Consider the following 19,461-nt stretch of genomic DNA (forward strand, 5'->3'; position numbering starts at 1 on the left):
ATGGGGCACAAGCCCACTTTAAGTGAGATCCATCACTGTTTGCATTCTACAGAGGATGATGCAGATCAGACGACTGTAGAAAAGCACTACGTGAGTCACTCCAGTCATACGCACCAAGCATTTTGTTGGAAAATGGAAAGTAATTGTATGCACAGGAAGAAGAGCTATGACAACATTTCTTTCTGGTGAAATTACTTTTATCCGCCTTCTGTATGTAGAAGTAAAATTCATCTATTTAAAAAAAAAAAAAGAAGTAAATTTTATTACTCTCCTGTGCCTTGGAATAACCTTTCAAACAGTTTGACTTGAAAAGAGATAGTAAGCTGTGAGAACCGATATGCACTTTTCTATGAACCTCTTTGGACCAACGCGCCTTGTGATGTATATTCATGTTATGAATGTTGTTGAGCATGAAACAGCAGTTGTTAGGGTTTACAAATAAAAGTGTTATTAAAACCCACAAACTTTCACCTAAGTACAACACCAAGAATGAAATGTGCTGGGCCAGCTTCTGAAGATACCTCTAAAAGAACAAATCCAGGTTAACTCCATTCTCGACCAACATACCTGTATCTCTCACACGGTGGGTGAAGTACAGATCAGATGTTAACATTTTAAGCAAATGTAACTGGACCCACAGGAGACAAGTCAAAATAATATACAATCACTATTTTTCATCTCCAAAATGGGGCAGCCGTAAAAATTTTTACTAGCAGAGAACATCAAAATAAATAGTAACTATTAATCTATTCAAGAGAGTGATTAATATAATTCTGAATTGCACTTTTTCATAGAAATAAATATATATTATCATCTTATCTCTGGTCAAGTGCCAGTGCAAGCCATGGGTGGGATAAAACCATGAGAGGAGTTTATTGCTATTGCTGCATTAAATAAAAGCTACCAACCCAGGCATAATGCTCTTAAAGGATAAATGAACCTGCTAATCTCATTTAAACTTTTCAGGGACCAAACCCAGAGGTTTCCCTTGGCCTGGTTTTGGTCATCTCAAAATGAGCCCAATTTTTTCCTGTGAACTGTACCATCATTTAAAATTCACACTGGCCAGCCTTTTCAGTCATGGCATCAAAATGCATGCTCAGATCACCACTGCCCAGGCAGGTACCACGCACCTCTGGAGAGGGGCAGGGAAGCTGCTCTAGAAATGGAAAGAAGGGCAAGAAGGCATCAGTTAAATTCCTACTGCCTTCCTCGACTTTATAGCCTTCTTTTCCAGTGGCTGCTACCGCTTTCAAGACACAGTGAAAGCCCCAACCTGTTCCCATTAGAAGCTAGTTACTTCAGGCTTAAGGTCCCCAAAACAGATAGACGCACTTTATCTGTACCCTAGTGCTTCTGAAGAGATGAGGCGTATAAACACATTGTTTTCCACCTGCATCTGAACGGACAAGATAGCATCAAGCACAAGGTGAATTATAATGTATTATGATAAAAGTAAATGAGAACATAAATGATAAAGCGTTATGGCCACTTACACGCAGACTACTAGAAACTTTATGCAAGTGCTACTTCAAGGATATGTGCCATCAGCTGAACCCCAAACTCGCAATACTCGACCCAACCTTGAGTCTCAGTTCATAAATGCATGAGACTATTTCTCCATTATATTTGAAGTATTGGTCAGCATCACAGAAGGTTCATTAATTCAAAAGTTAAGTACTACTGAAATGATGAGGGACTCTGGCCCATTTCACACTATGAAATGTTCCACCAGCGCAGCAAACAGCACAGGTGTTAGAGGTGTGTGCATCCTTCCATCACCCAAAGACACTGATGAGCTATCACTCACAGCAACTGGGGAATCAAACTGAAGCACACTACAGGGAAACTCCTCCTGGGCATTGTGCGAGCACAGAGTTTGGAAGACTCCCTTAGCCGCACAATTCCAACAGCGCAAGAACCAATCTTAAAAACATTAAGCAGGCCACGTACAAAGTCCACACCTGCAGTTTAGCACTGCTACTTTTCCAGGCTCGGAGACACTGGTACCACACACCCATTGAACTCAGTAAAATAATGCAAGTGGGTGCTTTGGGCAATCTTCTGAATTTCTTAGGCATGCATAGATGCTTTCCTCAATATTAAGCTTTAGCCACTTGTTGCCAAGTGTGTTTCTGCACTATCCCAGTATTTTCTGTGAATCTTTTTTCAAAATTGAATGTAACAAGTGACTGTCGATTTTACCATAGCACAGAAATAGCACAAAATCCCAACTAGATGTTGTTACGTGGCAAGATTAGTAACCAAGAAAAAACCAGAGCTATATCCCCAGATGACACAAACCACTGTTGGTGAAACTCGGCAATAAGCTCTGCCTGAACTCTGAGGTCAAGTCCTTGGTTTTCTTAATTGAGCAATACAGCTAAAGCATTGCATTTTCAGACTACTTCTGTCTCTGTATTTAGTTTAAATGGTCTTATAGATCTGGTTCTACTGATTCCAGTTTTGGTTTTAATCCACTTCAAATTCTGCCATCACAAGTCTGAATTCCCCTCCAGAAATTGTACACAGAAATCAGTTTTTGCAGTTTGAAGTTCTGAAAGGATGTGAAAGAACACTAGTCTCCTTTCTGTGAGAACAATGCTTTTGTGATTTCTTAATGCTGTGATTTAAAACTAGCACCTCATGGCTTTATACACTAGGTCCACACTCTACCGGCATGAGGTTTCCAAACCGTCAGACTTCATTCAGTCTGAACGTTCTCAGAGACCGATAAGCAACGTGTACACAGTGCTAACATTATTATGCATTACCCTGTGACAATCTACTTCTCCAAAAGGCAAAGCTCTTGAAGAGGTTCAGGCAATCACCATTTAGTTCTTAAAAAAAAAAAAGGCCGAGATATGAAATATGTTCTATTTTATTAAATCTCTCAAGGTGTTCGGGTTTTGTATCGGATTCTTCAAGCTGGTACTTGCTGATATAATGTCTCATGGTGGTTTGTTTCAGGATCCAGACAACTGTAAATAAAAAGTTAAGGGCTTTTAGAAAGGTTTTAGCACTGCAAATGCGAAATTGAAAGTTTATAGACATACGACAAGTTAATTTATTCGACAGTTTTAATGCAAGACAGATATTAATAGCTCAAAGAATTTGCTTAACTTTATTCAGACAAGATTACTTAAGATGCCTTCAAACACAACAGCTCACGCCAATTTAACAAGCAGGTAACAAGTTGTTCTGTCTCTCAAGGAAGTCGAACAGCACTAAAAATAATTTTTTCAGTAGCTTTGCAAGTGTCTGGTACCTGGCTGGTGATTAAAAAAAATTTAGTTTATGAAACTCACTTCATCTGCATCCTCTGTTTCAAGCTTAGGTTCAGAAGGCACACAACATTTATTTTATTTGCAAGTCAGCCTGTCTCATCCTGCACAAGTGTTCTGTACCATGTGTGAAACCACACATAGCTGAAATGCATCAAATTCGTTTAGCAGTTAAAATTATCCCAAAATCCTTGTACTCAACTTCAGTAACAAATGTACATAATGTAAATAGTTGTCCTTGCTAAATTGACCTTTGTTTACAAGCATTTACACACAAACTACACAGAAGACCTTTATACATAAATTATGTGCTGACCACTTTTTCTAGTGACGACAGTGTCCAACCAGGAGGAACATCAGTCTAAGAAAGTAGCTGTAAACCAGTGTCTGCCATGCTAGGTCAGCTGGTTTAAAATTCTCAGCCACCATCATAACTAGCACTCGCAGCGCACAACAGAGCACTTTTGAATTAGGTATTTCTCCATACAGTAGCACAATACCAAGTTGACGAGAGATGGAAAGTTGCTGTCAAGAGACCTAGCAAAATTTAAGTTTTATGATACCTCTTATGATGCCTTTTACAAGCACAACTGCATCCCTGTTGGGAACCTGCTTAACCACAGCCTTGTTGAAGTAGATAAACTTTGTCAAGTCCCCAGACGGAGTAACCATCTCTACATGGAAGATGTACAATCTGTGTTAAGATGATACCAACCTATTACTCATCTGCCTGCTGTACTGTTCCTTTCTCAGAGACATAGATACCATCCAAGAATTTCCTGATATCCTTGTTCTTGACTGTAGTGGCTTGCTGGATCAAGGCAGCTGCAGACAAAACAAGACCATTAGCACAAAGCAAGAGGTCCAAGCCAACTCGTAGCCTTCATCTACTCTCCAGTATTTCAACTAACAAATGAAACTGTCATCTGGAGAAGGGAATTACCAACTTGAAATCCTGTCAGTTCTAATGAAAAGAGAAAGCATTTCGCTGAGCCTGCCTTGGCAACTTGGGCAGTGACAGTTTATTACTGCACACTAGTACAACTGAAAAGTTTGGTGCCAAAAAGGCCATCAATACCAACTCAAAAAAAAAAAGGTTCTGTGGACTTGTAAAAACATCCCTAAGTTTAGAAAAAGTGTAAGAAACCATGAAAAGCAATTATGGTGACTAGAGGAAAAAGAATTCTGAGCTGTCGTCTACCTCAGGGTTTGAGTAAAAAGACAGTTTGCTAAGCTGGCATCTTCAGACAGAAGTGGCCGTATCACAGAATTGTATAGGTTGGAAAAGACCTTTAAGATGATCGAGTCCAACTGTAAACCTAACACTACCAAGACCACCACTATACCATGTCCCTAAGCACCTCATCCAAACGTCTTTTAAATACCTCCAGGGATGGCGACTCAACCGCTTCCCTGGGCAGCCTGTTCCAATGCTTGATAACCCTTTCAGTGAAGTAAAATTTCCTAATAATCATTATATCTTAGCATCTTATAATATCATTATATCTTCCTACGCATCTACTTTCACAAACCTGAATTGGAGACCAATTCAATGTCATTCCCTTCAAGGATCAGCTCATCTTTCTGGGCTTGAGATACTGCACAGGAAACACCTACAGAAAGGAGAACGCACGATCTACATCGTTGGTGAAGATGTTAAGCATGCTAAAGAAACAGTATTTCATGTCCTGTCCCAACTTACAGATCTAGAAAGTAGTATTCTAGGCAATAACGAGCTTCTACGACTTTGCTAAAAGAGTCCCCCAAATCCCTTCCAGGATTGTCCTCCCTCACACAGTTTCAGAACTCAAAGATTAGTGCAAGTCGTGCTCCGGATTGAAAGCAACTAAGTGATATTCCACTTAAATGTTACTACATTACAGCATTAATGACCAACACTGCATACAAGCCAGAGATTTTGCCGGCATGGCTTCATCAGCTAGGTGGTGCCATTTTCCACGTTCTTATGTTCATTAAGACAAAACTGGAGTCACCCCAATCAAAAGTCATTAAAAAAAACCCTGTCCCAACATGTCAAGCACCATGTTTATACTAGCTACACTGCGAATACTCACAAGGAGTAAACACTAGGACATTCAAGACCCTAACAGCAAACTTTCATTTGCAAGGAGAATAACACAAGTAAGTTTTTATCATTTGATCTATTTAGTCAATAGACGTTAGCTTTTAAGGCAGCACTTTACTATCTTTGAAGTAAATGCCGACAAAAAAATCAAATACAATAATCAAACCCACCCTTAATACCCCACAGTAAATCAAAGTTAAAGCCACCGTTAAGTAACTCTGCACTGTATCTACCAGTGTTTTTGGACAAGTCTGATGCTTTCATCCAAAGCCACCCCAAAACACCATGAGTCACACTGAATATCCTTACCCATACCTTCACCAAAAGTGGAACTATCAAAAAAATGGATATGGAAAGTCCTCCCTACAGTCTTAAGGTAACCGTGTTTATGACATGTTCTGTCTCCTTTTGGAAGTTCAACAAGCTCCATCAAATGCCTACTCTGTTCGACATTTTGCTAAAACTCCAAGTATGCAAGACATAAAACCAACAGGTAAGATGATAATTTTGAAGTTTCTAATACATGCTCCTAGACAATCAGGAAATTCAAAATACACTTCAAAGACCAAAAATATGATGTGGTGTGAAACTAGTTCATGTAGAATGTTTAAAACAGAAACACAAATCTAAAATTAAGCACCTAGAGTTTACCAACTATAAAGACTGTCAAGATCCCACAATAATGAAAGTAAACACTGGGCTCCTTGTAACTCGTACTACAATAACTAGCTCTAAACTAGTTATTAGCTATTAGCTAGCTCTCATTACTAAAAATAAATTACAAAAGCATTATTAATAATAAATCTAAACAGTGGCAAAGATATCACAAGATTACATAAATTCAGACAGGCAAATGCTACTTCAACAGTCATTCACCACCTCCTGTTATCAGTGGCAGTACCCAAAGAAAGTAATTTAGAAACCCTACTTAGAAATAGTAAAGTACATCTCCAGATATGCTCACCTGGCCTCATACGCACTCTGCGAATGTACTTCTCTCCCAAGAAGTTTCGGATTTCCACAAGTGAGCCATTATCCTGTATAACTACGTTGATTGGGAAGTGAGCGTACACTGACCTCATCTTGTAACGAAATCCCTAGGATAAAGGGCATCATCAGATATTGAAAGCAGAATGCATCCAAAAGGTAAAACAGATTCGTAAAGCTTACTGGAGATATCTAAAACCAAAATATATTGAAAACAGTTTCTTAACAAGGCCCAAGAGACATCCAGAGTTTATTGTGCATGCTTTCTTCCACCTGCAGAACTTGTCTGACAGCACATGCAAGGAAAAAAAAGGAGAGAGAGAGCGAGCTACATCTTGGATGCTTAGAAAAGCTCTCACTGAAGTAAAAGGCTGCCTATTGTTGTCAGTAACAAAAGTGACAGGAGTCACCTTATTTCAAAATAAAACTCACCAGTGTAACACCCTTTATCATGTTCTGTACATGGCTGCAAATTGTGCGAACTGTTGCCAGCTCCTTTCTGTTACCCCACCACTTGTCAACACGCAGCTGTATTAAAAAAATAAATAGAATTAACAAAGCTTTCAGGTAGACTTCAAAACTAGAAATGAAACATTTCTGTGACAAGCTAAGAGTGAGAGATTCAGACAAACAACTTAAAACCCCTCTTAACAAAAACACAAAGGTATTGTTTCTTTGACAGACTATTAAAGGCCCGCCTAGCTCAAGTCTTTAAAGTTCTAACCCCTAGACGTATGAGAAAATTTTTTCTTCATATCTCATTACTAACAAGTCTTCAAAGAAGTTGGGATGGATATTCTGACATCTTAAGCTGAAAGATGTTTTATCAAATGCTAAACACTGAACAAGTTGTTCCAAAGTCAGCCTCCTGAGTATTATCTATCAACTTTTTAATGATACACTGGGGGGGGGGGGGGGGGTGTGTGTGTCCAGTTTTTTAATGAAACTCTAGATGCTTGTGAAAAAGTAGCCAAAATCAGACATTCTTCCCCCTTTTTTTTGCAGTTTTTAAGACACTACAAAAACGTTATCCATTTATTTAGAAAACATCTGCTCTCATGATGTAGCTTGCCAATTCTGGAAATTAAATATAGAAATTTAGTTTTATCTAGCCAAAACTAGCCAGTTTATAAAACACAGCATATAATGATCAATCCCCTTCCCAGTAACTATCTGACTGTAACTACAAAAGACAATCAATCAACAAATCCACTCCAACATAACAGAACTTCAAGAATTCCACAGTTCGTGAGTAGGTTCCAAGGTTCTGTAAGACCAGCCTCTTTCAGAAAACACAGAAATAACCGAAAAACGAAATAACTTATCTGCAGCTAAAAATTTCCTTTCAATCTCCTACACTACCAAGAAGTTTTAAAGCTAACTGTAAAGCTTCCCTCCCTCCCTCCCTGGGCAGAGAAACAACCTCTGCAGCACTCACCTTCTTGTGTTTCTTTCCCAGGAGGGAGAGCTCCACATTGATGTGGTTAAAATCCCTTCGCAAGGTTCCTCTGGGGCCCTTTACAATGACTGTCCGGCCCTTCAGTGAAACACTGACTGGAAATCAAAGGCAGACGCACGTTAACCGGCTGCGGGGTCAGCACCACAAAACGCCTTTCGAACGTACGCGCAGACGTACCTTGCTCGGGGATGTCAACGGTCTGGTTGCTGAGAATGGTCTTCATTCTACAAACGACAACCGAAAGAAGCTGCAGACTCTCAAGGCAAGGCCCCCTCTCGGCGCCCTTTCCGCTCCTCCCCCGCACGGACCCCGCAACGCGCAACTACGGAGGGCCGGCCCGACGCCCCCACCCCCTCGGAGCAGCCACGGCGCCGGGCTCGGCTCCCAACACCGATACATCCCGCCCGGGCCCAGAGGAGCGGCGAACGGCAGCGGCCTCAGCGCCCGACTCCACGTCAGGGCCCAGCCCGGGCCTAGAACCGCCGGGGGAGGGGGGACGGGGGAAGGCGCCATCCCGGGGGCTTCCCTCCCGCAGGGCCTGGGACAGGACGCGGCGGCCGGGCCCGGCGCCGCCCCGGGAGGCTGCCCGCGCCCGGGCGGGGCGCTCGGGGGGCTGCCCGCGGCGGATGGTCCCGGATGCCGCCGCCGGCCCGCGCCTCACCTCGCAGCAGGCAGAGCGGAAAGAGACAGCTTCTGACGTCATCACGTACTTGTAGCCGCTGCGGCCCCTCGGCGTCATCACGCCGCGGCAGCCGTCGAGAGGCAAGAGCAGTCGAGGCCCGATGCGCGTGAGCCGACTGCGGCGGGCAGGCGGGGCGGCCGAGCGCTGAGAGGGTCGATCGGGCCGGCCGGGCGAGCCGGCCCGGCTGCTCCGCGGGCGCCGTCATGTCGCTGCTGCCGCGGGGCCGCCGCTGCGGGGTCGCTGCCGCCATGGCCGCCCGGGGGCTGCTGCCGCTGCCGGGGCCCTGGGGACGGGTGAGTCAGCGCCGAGTCAGGGCCGTGGGCCGCAGGGGGTGCCGGACGGCGGGCTGCCAAGCGTACGGGGGTGGGCGCTGCGGCCCGGCAGAAGGGAGACCTCGGGAGGGTCCCCCAGTGAGGGGACGGGGCGTATCGTGGCGGCAGAAGGCGATGCCGTTATCCGAGCTCGTCTCTTGATGGCTGCGGGCCGCCCGGCTGTGTGGTGGGGCGTGCCTGCGGTGGTTGCCCGCGGGCAGAGCCCTGGAGGGGCTGTCCCCAGCACCGCAGCGCGGTGGCGGGACGCGAGGCGGCCGGAGAGCTGCCGTGCCCCTGCACTCGGACACGGACACGGACACGCTCACCCCACACACGCTCAGGGAACCGAGCCACGGATCCCATCCGCTTCAAACCCCGCTTCTGGGGACCCGATTTGTGCTACGTTGCCCGCGAAGCAGCGGCCGTGGGTTACTGAGTTGGCAGCGTGGGGCTGGTTGTCATCTCAGCGGCCTCTTTTTCAGCCCCGAAATGTCAAATTAATCCGTGCAGCGTTATTTATGTCCAAGAACTACGTAACTTAGTTTGATACTGAGATATTTTGGAGGAGCTCATGCTTTATGTTTCACGTGCCTTAAAATGAAAAAGAGAATTGTATGTTTAACTTCAAGGCAACTGGGAAAACGTTCACACAAAGTGGACCTTAACCACCAAAAGGACAAGTAGTTATTTAGTATACCATGCTAGTACATTTATAATTCAGTAAACTACAGTGTTGCTTCTTTTAGGTGTCTGGGAGCCACCTGTGTAACCAGTACAGAACATCAGGTTCTTTGCCAGAGGAAAAAAAAGAGTTTCTGCAAAATGGACCAGACTTACAAGACTTTGTATCTGGAGATTTGTCAGACAAGAGTGCGTGGGCTGAGTATAAAGGCAATTTAAAGCGTCAGAAAGGAGAAAGGTAATTGTGATTTTACACAAATGTAGTTGCTTCCATGCACCATCTTGCATGTTTAGTATTACCTACAAAATGTAGACAATGTATTTTTATTAAATTCTGTCATACTGGCTTGCCAATTTCATAATTTTTCAAGAAAGAGCAAACACTCACATTAGTAACTTCAAATGTGTAACAAAGCATGAAGACATGGTGGTATTTTCTCACTTGAGTGCCTGTGCCATGGCCTGTATTAAAGTACAAATATACGTCAGTAGGTGAACGTACCCTGCTTTGGTGTTGAAAAAATATTACTGATAGAGTAAAACAAAAAATGAAGACTAAATTTTAAAAATGCTTAACCCCCCCATATTTCCAGTTATAAATTTGACCAGACTTTGTGATAGCTGTGTAACATACGCTGCCATTAATTGATGCAGTCTCCAGTGTGGCACTATTAACTCCCACTGGTACAGTTAACAGTTTTAAACCTTCCAACGACAACAAACTCCTGCTCTTGAATGTTGGGATGATGATAAACATGGAGGAGAGAAGGCCGTTATGACCATGAATGATGTTAATATTGGTTGCTGAGTTCCGTCAGTTTTCAAGGAACCTTTCCTAGTTGGTATATGTAACAAATTAAAGTGGATCTATGAAATTAATGGAAGCTTACCATGTAAATAATTTATGAATCTTTATGTTTGCTTGATGTTATTCAGGCTGCGGCTTCCTCCATGGCTGAAAACAAAGATTCCCATGGGAAAGAACTACAATAAACTAAAGAATACCTTGAGAAGTTTAAATCTTCATACGGTAAACCTAGTACTAACCAAGTTATCCTATAGAAATAAGGCATTTTTTACAGATACAAAATGATTTCTCTGTGGAGGACAGGTAGAAATAATGTCTTGCATAATCTACAACGCTGAAACCAAGCCCAATGCTGATCTTTTTTGCCAGCCCATAAAGAATGAAGACAAATCCAATGGAGTATTTCATGTCTTTCCTGATGTGATTTTAAATACTAGGGTTTACTGTTTTCATCACCAAAGAGATCAGAAGATGCTATGTGTGACTGTTTTTAATGGAAACACACACAATTTCAGAGTTACATACATGTTTTGCATGAAAAGAAATTCTAGAAATATATGTATTTCATTAAATATACCTTCCAGATGGTGAAAAGTGGTGGGTATGCACAGAGAGCTTTTTTCCTTTTTTTTTTTTTCAGAGTAAGATCATGCTTTGATGCATTGTAGACTTTTTGAACATTTTATCAATTTCCAAATTTAAAATGTTAATGACAATCTGCTAATTAATACAGCGGTTACGTGGCTGAGGAGTTTTTGGAGTTGTGAAGTACAGGAAAAGAATGGTAATGGATGTTGGGAAACAATTCTTCTCTTCCTAGCTATTCTACTGACTTCTTATAGAACAACGTGTAACTCTGTTAATCTCCTCATTTATCACAGAAGGAATTATGCTTTGTTTGTAGGCTACTATTGAAATTGATCAATAATATAATAATAATTTTCAATAACAACGCTGAAAAAAGACAGGTATGTTACTGTCTTTTAACTTTAGGTATGTGAAGAAGCACGTTGTCCCAACATTGGAGAATGCTGGGGAGGTGGTGAATATGCTACAGCTACAGCTACTATTATGGTAAGCCATTAACCATTTCTTAAGTATTCTATTAACGTTTGAGCTGTTTGTAGTGTATTGTTGGATCTCTACTGTAGCAGTGTGGGTTTATTACAAGAAATTTAGAGAATCATTGTCCTCATTGTTTTGCTTAGGATTGGGATTTATCTGATCTAGCTTATGCAGCTGTTTCTCAGCTGAGCAGTAGTGATGTGTGCAATGTAAAGGTAGGAATGTCTTTCTTATTTCAGCTGATGGGTGACACATGCACTAGAGGTTGCAGATTTTGTTCAGTAAAGACAGCAAAAAATCCACCTCCACTGGATCCTACGGAGCCTTACAACACAGCAAAGGCTATAGCTGAGTGGGGCTTGGATTATGTTGTCTTGACGTCTGTGGACAGAGACGGTTAGTATGTTGTCTCTCATCTCTTCCAGTCTAAGCTCTCATATGCGTTACACGGGGTAAACACAGACCTCGATAAACTTTTATCACCCAGCGCAGTTGTTGAGGATTACTATTTTAAAGGAGTGGCCAGTGCTGAAGTTTTGGAAAGTTTCTACGTATTCTTAGTATTTCTTTATGTCTGGTAAAATATAACAGAAGTTACACTGTTATTAAACATCAAGAATATTGCAATACTCAATATTTTATAACTCTTTTTTTTGCAAAATACATACATATACACCATGTTCTGTTACTTGATTAGCAAAAAAACCCCCACAAACAGTCATACACAATACCATTACAGAACTTCCTTCCAAAAACGAAACTTGGAATATATTATGTGTAACAAAACTGAAAGTTGCCATTTTCTAAGGTTGTAGTAGCTCCTTTGTGATGACACCCATAGGTGGGGAAAAGCATTGTAAAGACTGTTCAGTATACTTCGGTGGAAAGTCCGGTAGCTTCGAAGTGGCCTACAATGAAAGAGCAATAATATATATATTTTTCAATTTTTGTAGAACTGTTTCTCAGACCAAAACCATAAATAGGTGAAGCCATTCTGTGCTCAGGCCGACAGGGAAGCTAGAGACAGGTAAATTCAGAGTAAACATTTGAAGTCTGCCCTAGATGATCACAGTTAGACTTTGCGCAGAACAAGGCTTGGTAGAATATCTGTTGTAAACCTTTGGCATAAGCGGTAAGATAAAACTGGGGTTTGACTGCTTTATTAGCTTGCATTTAAATTTGTAGGTTTTTTGGGGCTTTGCTAATAAGTAAATACATTTCTTGAACTGAAAAGTTAACTGAAAAATTGAAATGCTTCTAGATATGCCTGATGGTGGAGCAGAACACTTTGCAAAGACAGTCTCTCATCTGAAAGAAAGGTATATCATTAATGTATTACTATTATTATTAAAACTTTAGGATGTGGTACTGCATATAGGTCAAAACTACTTTTAGCTGGATTATTCCAGGGGCCATGCGAATAACAAAAGTCTGCCATTAGCCTATGTGTCCCCCCCCCTTTTTTTTTTCCTGTTTTTCGTCTTTCTCATATAATAGCCCCAAAGTATTTTGAATTTGGATGCATTTCCAATTTAGCCCAGGCTCATTTCAAGCTAAGCACTGGCTTATTTCTTTGACCATGCAGCTGGTTTACCAGGAAATGAGTACATACTTTTGAGGTATGTTCATTCTTGAAGCTTCGGGCTCAAACATTGCATTTAGGTAACAGCGTCACCACATGACAGAAGAAGTTGGGTTTCTCTTTCAGCAGCGATCAGATCGCTTTGTGTTTTCCCACAACGGCTGTTTCTAAGTCTGTGATTGTACCTTCCTACTTTCCCTAGCTATGCCTTCTTCACTCTCTGCACGGGTGCCCTGTACACCATTTGATAGTATACTTGTCTACCTGCAGATGTAATTCGTATAACCTCATTTAAGTCTTTATTCAGTGTATCTTGGGACTCAAAAGGTTCCTGCAGTTTTCCCCACCTGCCTTTCTGAGTTGAATTCTGGCTCCTGGACACGAAGATTAGATTCCAGGGCAATAATACAGAGCCATCTTATGCCAGTAGGCAGGATTATAGCTCCTCTGTATTTTGGAGCCATGATATTAAGCTCATGTTAAGTTAACCTGCAACAAAGACACATGAAAAATCACGTATAAACAGTGAATGTGATTAAGAGACTGTTGGAATCGGTTTTGTATTTATTGTTTGGCTTCCGTTCTAATTCAGCTCACATCGGTACAATCGGGAATTAAACACATGATGTTTTGTTTGATTTGTAATACAGGTATTTGCAGAAATCTGTTGTTTTAGAAGTGTATCCTGAATTAACTTTGCTTATCAGAACATCATTTATTTAGTTATGTTTGGTTCTTTGCTCTATTGAGTTTTTTAGCAACAGTGACGCAAATCCTGTAGATGTGTTCATTTTCAGTCGCTCCTTTTCAGGAATTCAAAAATTCTGGTGGAATGCCTAACTCCTGATTTTCGAGGGGACCTTAAAGCTGTGGAGAAAGTAGCGTTGTCGGGACTGGATGTGTACGCCCACAATGTGGAAACGGTGCCAGAATTACAGAGGTAAGCAATCGTAGGGTGTAGTAAGTATAAGCAGACGAGGGCTTCTGTGAAAGGACTTTGTGTGAGAGGGATAGCCGGGGCCGTTTACTTAGATCCGCGCTGAAGCTCTCGCTGCTGGGGCCGGCCGAGGCGGTGCCGGGCCGGGCGGCGCAGGGCGAAATGGCGCGGGGCGCGCCGCCGGCCGGCCCCGCTCCCAGCCTGCCTCGCGCGCGGCGCCGCCGCAGTGCCCGCCGCCCGCCGGCAGAGGGCGCCCGCGCCGCGCCGCGCCCCGTTCCCGGGGCGGCCCTGAGGCGGCGTCTCCTCCCCGGGCCGCCTCCGCGCTGGGCCGGGGCGCCGCGCTTCAGCCTGCCCCCTCACCCCCGCCCCCTCACACCCGCCGCCGGCCCGCGGCCGGGCGGGGGCCGCGGGCCGAGGGTGGCCGCAGCCGGCGCCGCGGGGCCGAGCAGCCTAGCGCCGGTAGTCGGAGCAGCACGAAACTGGGGTGCGTCCCCTCGCTTGTGATGCTTCGGGGCGTTTCCAGCCGCTGTCAAACTAAAGAGCTAAAGGCTCTAAGTTGCCACTTTCACTCTGTAGAAACTAGCGGAACGCACCTTTCTTGGCACCTCTAACTCCTGTGCACCCTTTCATGCGTTTTTTCCCCTTGTGCTGAAAACGTGAAAAGGAAGGTCCGTGATCCCCGAGCCAACTTTGAGCAATCCGTACGTGTGCTGAAGCACGCTAAAGAGGTCCAGCCTGGTGTCATTTCTAAAACCTCCATTATGTTGGGGCTGGGCGAGACAGATGAACAAGTATATTCAACAATGAAATGTAAGTTGGTATTGAAATATATGCCAGGTATGAATTTCATTGTCTTGGAAAACAGTTGTAAGCATCTTTGCCTCTACATGCAAATCAGTTTGCTGGTGCAGGAAATGTTTGCAAAGCTTTATGGAAAAAAAAAAGTTTTGTTAAAAAAGATTGAACTTCTGAAATATTTTGCCCTTGTACGGCTTTCAGATTCAATTTGACAGGTAGATCCAGCTCCTGTTGATTTCAACGGAAGTTATAACTATCTTTTTGTGACTATCTTAATAGTCTTATCTTTGCAATACTTAAATAATGGGCTTGCAATATAGTTGCCTTATTGTGCATTCCTTTTTAGAAATAGCAGACCTTATTCTTTACAATAATTTATTTCAGCTTGCTTAGATGTAAAAAAAGTTGTTATTATCCTTGCAGTTGTAGCATGTTCTTATGTTTTCATATAAATGTATTTTTAAGAGGAGAAAATTTCACAGTGGTAAGTGAATGCTATGCACTTGTAAGAAGAAATTCATAAATCCTATGGCATTTGCCCCATATCCAGAAAGAACATCTACCTGGTACTTTATTTTGCGTACAACAGCCCATATTTAGAATGCAGTGATGTAGTCTAGTTTTTCTGCAGCTGTCCCACAATCTGGACCATAAAATTACAGTTCCTGATTTTCCCATTCTTCCTGCCTAGCATTTCCTAGCCACAAGACTATGAAAGTTCAGATTTGGTGGTATTTGTTTTCAGGCCACTTTCATGGATGTATTCAGTGACAAACTGTTACCCACCGCATTCATTCAGTTACTCTGATTTTGTTCTCCTTCCCTCCTGTGGGTAGGAGTTAAAGAACATATAAATGTGCTGGTATTGAACCAGTTTCTTTACAGAACCATATCAATCTAAACAGAGAGTCCAGGGTAACAGTGAGTGTAATGTTGCAATCAAAACACAGTCTTTTCTTTCTATTTGACTTGGGGGCAACGAGCCCAAGTAGCCAGAAAATACATGGAGATATTAAGCCGATTCCTCAGCCATCCCTTTGTTTGGAATACCCCACTAGCTGCAGTGAACATAATTCTTCAGGCTATCTGACTATCAGGTGTCTGGATTTCCCTCTGTAAGTAGACTACCTGAACTCATTTCCTGTATATTGATTCCAGTATATACTCGAATTTTAGCAAAATTTATGAGATTCTGCAGGCATCAAAACTAACATACACCCTCAAGCGTGTAGAACTGGCAAAAGATGTCGGCAATTTCCCCTGGATTTATAGCTCTTTAGAACTGTCCGCATCTTTTCAGCACGAAGACACTTGAAACAGTGGAGGGGTGCCAAGTGTACGTGCATACATCCATTTTTTGTCAAATGAAGGCTCTGACCTAAAGACACAATGGAAAGCCATAAGATTAAAAAAGACAAGAGCATGTCATCCCTGCAGTGAGACACGTGACTGCAGTGAGTGCGGTGCAATGGTATTGTCTCTAGCTTTAAACTAGATAGCTCAGGTCTTGCAGCAGCGTGGAGCTCAGAATGAGGGTCATGGCTACTGCTCATGGAGGTTGCAAGTTGTCTTTGCTGGAGAGCAGAATGCAATGCCCGCAGGGTGCTGCGGACTTGGAAGGAGGGTGTTTTCTAATTGCTGACAATCCTTTGTGATCCTTCTGCCACTAACAGGGGATTTTGTTTTTACAGTATTGCGGGAAGCAGATGTAGATTGTTTGACCCTAGGACAGTACATGCAACCTACAAAACGTCACCTAAAGGTAAAAATACCTTTAATTTATAGGCAGCATTATGGTCTGTACCTTGCACAGTCAAGTTTCCTCTTTCTGAATTGAGGCTTGATATGCATCCTTACCTTAACTGAAACTGTTAACTGTTGGGAAAAATTTCCTTCCTTATTTAACCTGATCTTCATCGGTTATGGGCTCTTCACTAAAAATGACCTCAGCTATCTAATCCCTTCCATCTTCTGCAGACTTCCCATTGCTACTTGCTGCTGTTAGCTGGGGAGACAGCTGGAGCTGAGGCATGATTCTGGAAAACAAGAGTTTCAGTGTATGTCTCAAACATAATGGCTCAAGCCAGCTCCCCTTCACTATCTCATAGGCTCCTCCCTTCATGGTGCCACTAGCTAGGGAAATTACCATTTTTGTGTTCTGTAATCTGTCCAGAGCTTGAGTCTGTTGTGTTACTGTGTTTCACTGAAATAACTGTTAGTGAAGCGATTTGTAGGACTATTGTATTATTTTTTTTAACTAACTTGGACCAAAAAAAGGTTTGCTTGAAAGGGCCATTCAAAAACAGAGTGAAGAAAATGATAAAGCAACAACTAGAAATTAAATTCTAAACTTTTCAGCAATATGAAAAGCAAATAAAATGCATTCTTTTGGTAGAAAGCAGAGAGAAAATTCAGTTTGTGACGTGACTGCTGAAAGTTTTGGAGTGTAAAATTTTGAACTTGCAATATGACTGTGTTTCATGTCACTACATGCTAGCTATAGCCATTTCCTTTGCATTAATACCTGATCCAAATTAATTCTTTTCACTCAGGTTGAGGAGTACATAACTCCCGAAAAATTTAAGTACTGGGAAAAAGTAGGAAATGATCTTGGATTCCATTACACTGCTAGCGGGCCTTTAGTGCGCTCCTCCTATAAAGCAGGTAAATCACTGAAAAGCTTTAGATTCTTTAGCACTTAATGTTTTATTATATAAAGTTAAAATGGTGAAGTAATATGCAACAAAGCTCACCTTAGCTCAAGGACACCTTGTATAGTCATCCTTTTTTTTTTTTTTAATTATTTACACTTACTATCTTCTATAGGTCATCTAAATGCATCAGTATGACAGTAATTGGTATTTGTACAATTGCTGTGCTGCTTAAGCTAATTTTTTGCCAAACCTAGTTGGTACTATATTTAATGCATGAGGCAGGATAAAGGGTACCCAATTTGCAAGCTTTCCTTTACGTTCTGCCTCTTGGACACTTCAGGGTTTGATGGGGCCCTTTGTTGTTTGTGATGTAATTTTGTTGCTTTAGGCAGAATTTATTTACAGTGCCCTAGAAATAATTAGATATGTTTATGGCAGTGCTTTTTCTGACAGAGCACTGGGTATTAAGTAGCAGCTGATATTAATGGAACTGTTGTGTAGGTCCAACATCCTGCTTTTTCCTAAGGAGGGAGCAGAAAAGACTCATCTGGGGCACCTTACATCTCAGACTGTTTTAATGGCAGCTCAAACGAGACTTATAGCAGATTTCACTACAAGTTGCTGATACTTTATGAAATAGGAATTAATTTTTAATTAAATCACTTCACCTTTGCCTGTTGGAAAGCACAAAGAAGCAGAGCTATTTCATAAAATTGGATGTGAGGAAAATCAGGATTTTGGGGGTGGAGGGGTTGTTTGTTGGGGGTTATGGGTTTTGTCTGGGGTTTTGGTTGGTTTTTTTTTTTTTTTCATCCCTACTGCATGTATTGAAAGTGCTGTTGCATATAATTGAATTACTGTAGAATACTGGTAAGAACAATTGTATTGTAGAATAGAATACTCGCATTAAATTAAAGTGTGTATTGTTTTGCTTTATTTCACTGAAATACCTACAAATAATTTTGGTGCCTTTTTTGCCTTTTAATTAGGTGAATTCTTCTTGAAGAACTTGGTAGAAAAAAGAAAGACAAAAGCCATCTGAAAATGAGAGTGAACCTATTTAAAGCAGACAGTTTTAAGGATCCTTTCTTTCAGCGCATAATTATACTCCATTCCAGAAATGCAGAAGACCAGATGGTGGATGTATGAATAAACTTACTATCTGTCCAGAACACACTTCTCTCACCAAAACACTTCAGTATTTTACCTAATTCCTTCTGGCAAGGCTACAACTACATAGTACTTTTAGTGTTCAGCAAAAAGTCAGAAGACAGAACTGATTTTGAAAGAGTGATGGAACTGAGGTGGAAGAAGTGTAAAGGGGGGGGGGAGGACAGATTTAAGTAAACTGGTTTGATACTACCATGAATATTGCTGCAGTTAGGTACCTGCAAAGATGCTAATAACAAATAATTTGAAAGGTACTGGTATTTTGGTGTATCTATCTTACGATTATGTAACAAGTTTGCAGGGCCTCTGGGAAAGAGAGGTGTTCTAAAGATTACATGACGAAGGACCATATTAGGACTATCTTGAACCACTTCAAGAGGTGGTATCTCTTACCTGCAACTTGAGAAAATGAGCTGTACCATTCTGATAGCTAATGCTTTTCAGGTGCTTGCATGTCTCAAAGTGTGAGCCTTGGTAAACACAAGGTATCAAGCTGAAGAAAACAAGCCCTTTCTGGCAAGAGAATTAACCTTGTGTAGATACCATGTAATTTAAACAGTATGGAAAATCAGAGTTGCCATAACAGCATAAACAGAGCCACCCCTAGCTTGGGTATATGACTGTACCAAACCCCACTGAGTTGCACAGGTGCTTCTTCACTATTGAGTATGCAGAAGTGCTGCTGTTCTGTACTGTGCTGTGCTTCTCCTCCACAGGTATTGTCTTACTAAAGGGAAGTTAAAAACCCAGTCTAAGCGTGTGGTGGTTGTGTTTGATTGCTCTGGTTACCTGTCCCCTTGAGACCTGATCTGGCTGTTAAATCTGAATGCAGAGAAGTGAATGTGTCAGATGAAACGTGAAATCCATTACATAGCATACTAAGCTCAAGCAGAAATAAAAGCATGGCTTATGGTATACTGACAGCTGTAAATTCTTCTCTTTACAGTTGTGGTAGTT

At 42.0% G+C, this 19,461-nt stretch overlaps 2 protein-coding genes across 2 annotated transcripts; one reads left to right on the top strand and one right to left on the bottom strand.

Moving 5' to 3' along the window:
- Nucleotides 1-2,863: 2,863 nt before the first annotated feature.
- Nucleotides 2,864-8,561, bottom strand: RPL9 (ribosomal protein L9). Its single transcript, XM_072862694.1, has 8 exons — nucleotides 8,478-8,561; nucleotides 7,994-8,040; nucleotides 7,796-7,911; nucleotides 6,790-6,885; nucleotides 6,335-6,467; nucleotides 4,817-4,897; nucleotides 4,000-4,109; nucleotides 2,864-2,981 (listed from the first exon to the last, which is right to left on the bottom strand). Exons 2-7 carry the CDS (start codon nucleotides 8,037-8,039, stop codon nucleotides 4,003-4,005), a joined length of 579 nt encoding a protein of 192 aa, XP_072718795.1. The 5' UTR covers nucleotide 8,040; nucleotides 8,478-8,561; the 3' UTR covers nucleotides 2,864-2,981; nucleotides 4,000-4,002.
- An 18-nt stretch (nucleotides 8,562-8,579) lies between these two features.
- LIAS (lipoic acid synthetase) lies at nucleotides 8,580-19,254 on the top strand. The gene is made up of 11 exons (XM_072862693.1): nucleotides 8,580-8,791; nucleotides 9,556-9,728; nucleotides 10,427-10,520; nucleotides 11,292-11,372; nucleotides 11,603-11,759; nucleotides 12,625-12,682; nucleotides 13,757-13,885; nucleotides 14,547-14,692; nucleotides 16,372-16,442; nucleotides 17,233-17,344; nucleotides 18,324-19,254. The coding sequence occupies exons 1-11, from the start codon at nucleotides 8,702-8,704 to the stop codon at nucleotides 18,374-18,376; spliced, it is 1,164 nt and encodes a 387-aa protein (XP_072718794.1). The 5' UTR covers nucleotides 8,580-8,701; the 3' UTR covers nucleotides 18,377-19,254.
- Nucleotides 19,255-19,461: the final 207 nt, after the last annotated feature.

This window comes from Ciconia boyciana, chromosome 5 (assembly GCF_034638445.1).
Source record: "Ciconia boyciana chromosome 5, ASM3463844v1, whole genome shotgun sequence".
Lineage (NCBI taxonomy): Eukaryota > Metazoa > Chordata > Aves > Ciconiiformes > Ciconiidae > Ciconia > Ciconia boyciana.

Excerpts from the sequence above, each read along its gene's own strand:
- RPL9 (XM_072862694.1), bottom strand. The coding sequence starts at position 8,039 with ATGAAGACCATTCTCAGCAACCAGACCGTTGACATCCCCGAGCAAG. Across the intron at positions 6,468-6,789 it reads TGATAAAGGGTGTTACACTG|GGATTTCGTTACAAGATGAG; the intron begins GTGAGTTTTATT and ends CCTTTATCCTAG. Across the intron at positions 4,110-4,816 it reads TGAATTGGTCTCCAATTCAG|CTGCCTTGATCCAGCAAGCC; the intron begins GTTTGTGAAAGT and ends TTTTGTCTGCAG.
- LIAS (XM_072862693.1), top strand. The coding sequence starts at position 8,702 with ATGTCGCTGCTGCCGCGGGGCCGCCGCTGCGGGGTCGCTGCCGCCATG. Across the intron at positions 9,729-10,426 it reads AAGCGTCAGAAAGGAGAAAG|GCTGCGGCTTCCTCCATGGC; the intron begins GTAATTGTGATT and ends GATGTTATTCAG. Across the intron at positions 16,443-17,232 it reads CTACAAAACGTCACCTAAAG|GTTGAGGAGTACATAACTCC; the intron begins GTAAAAATACCT and ends CTTTTCACTCAG.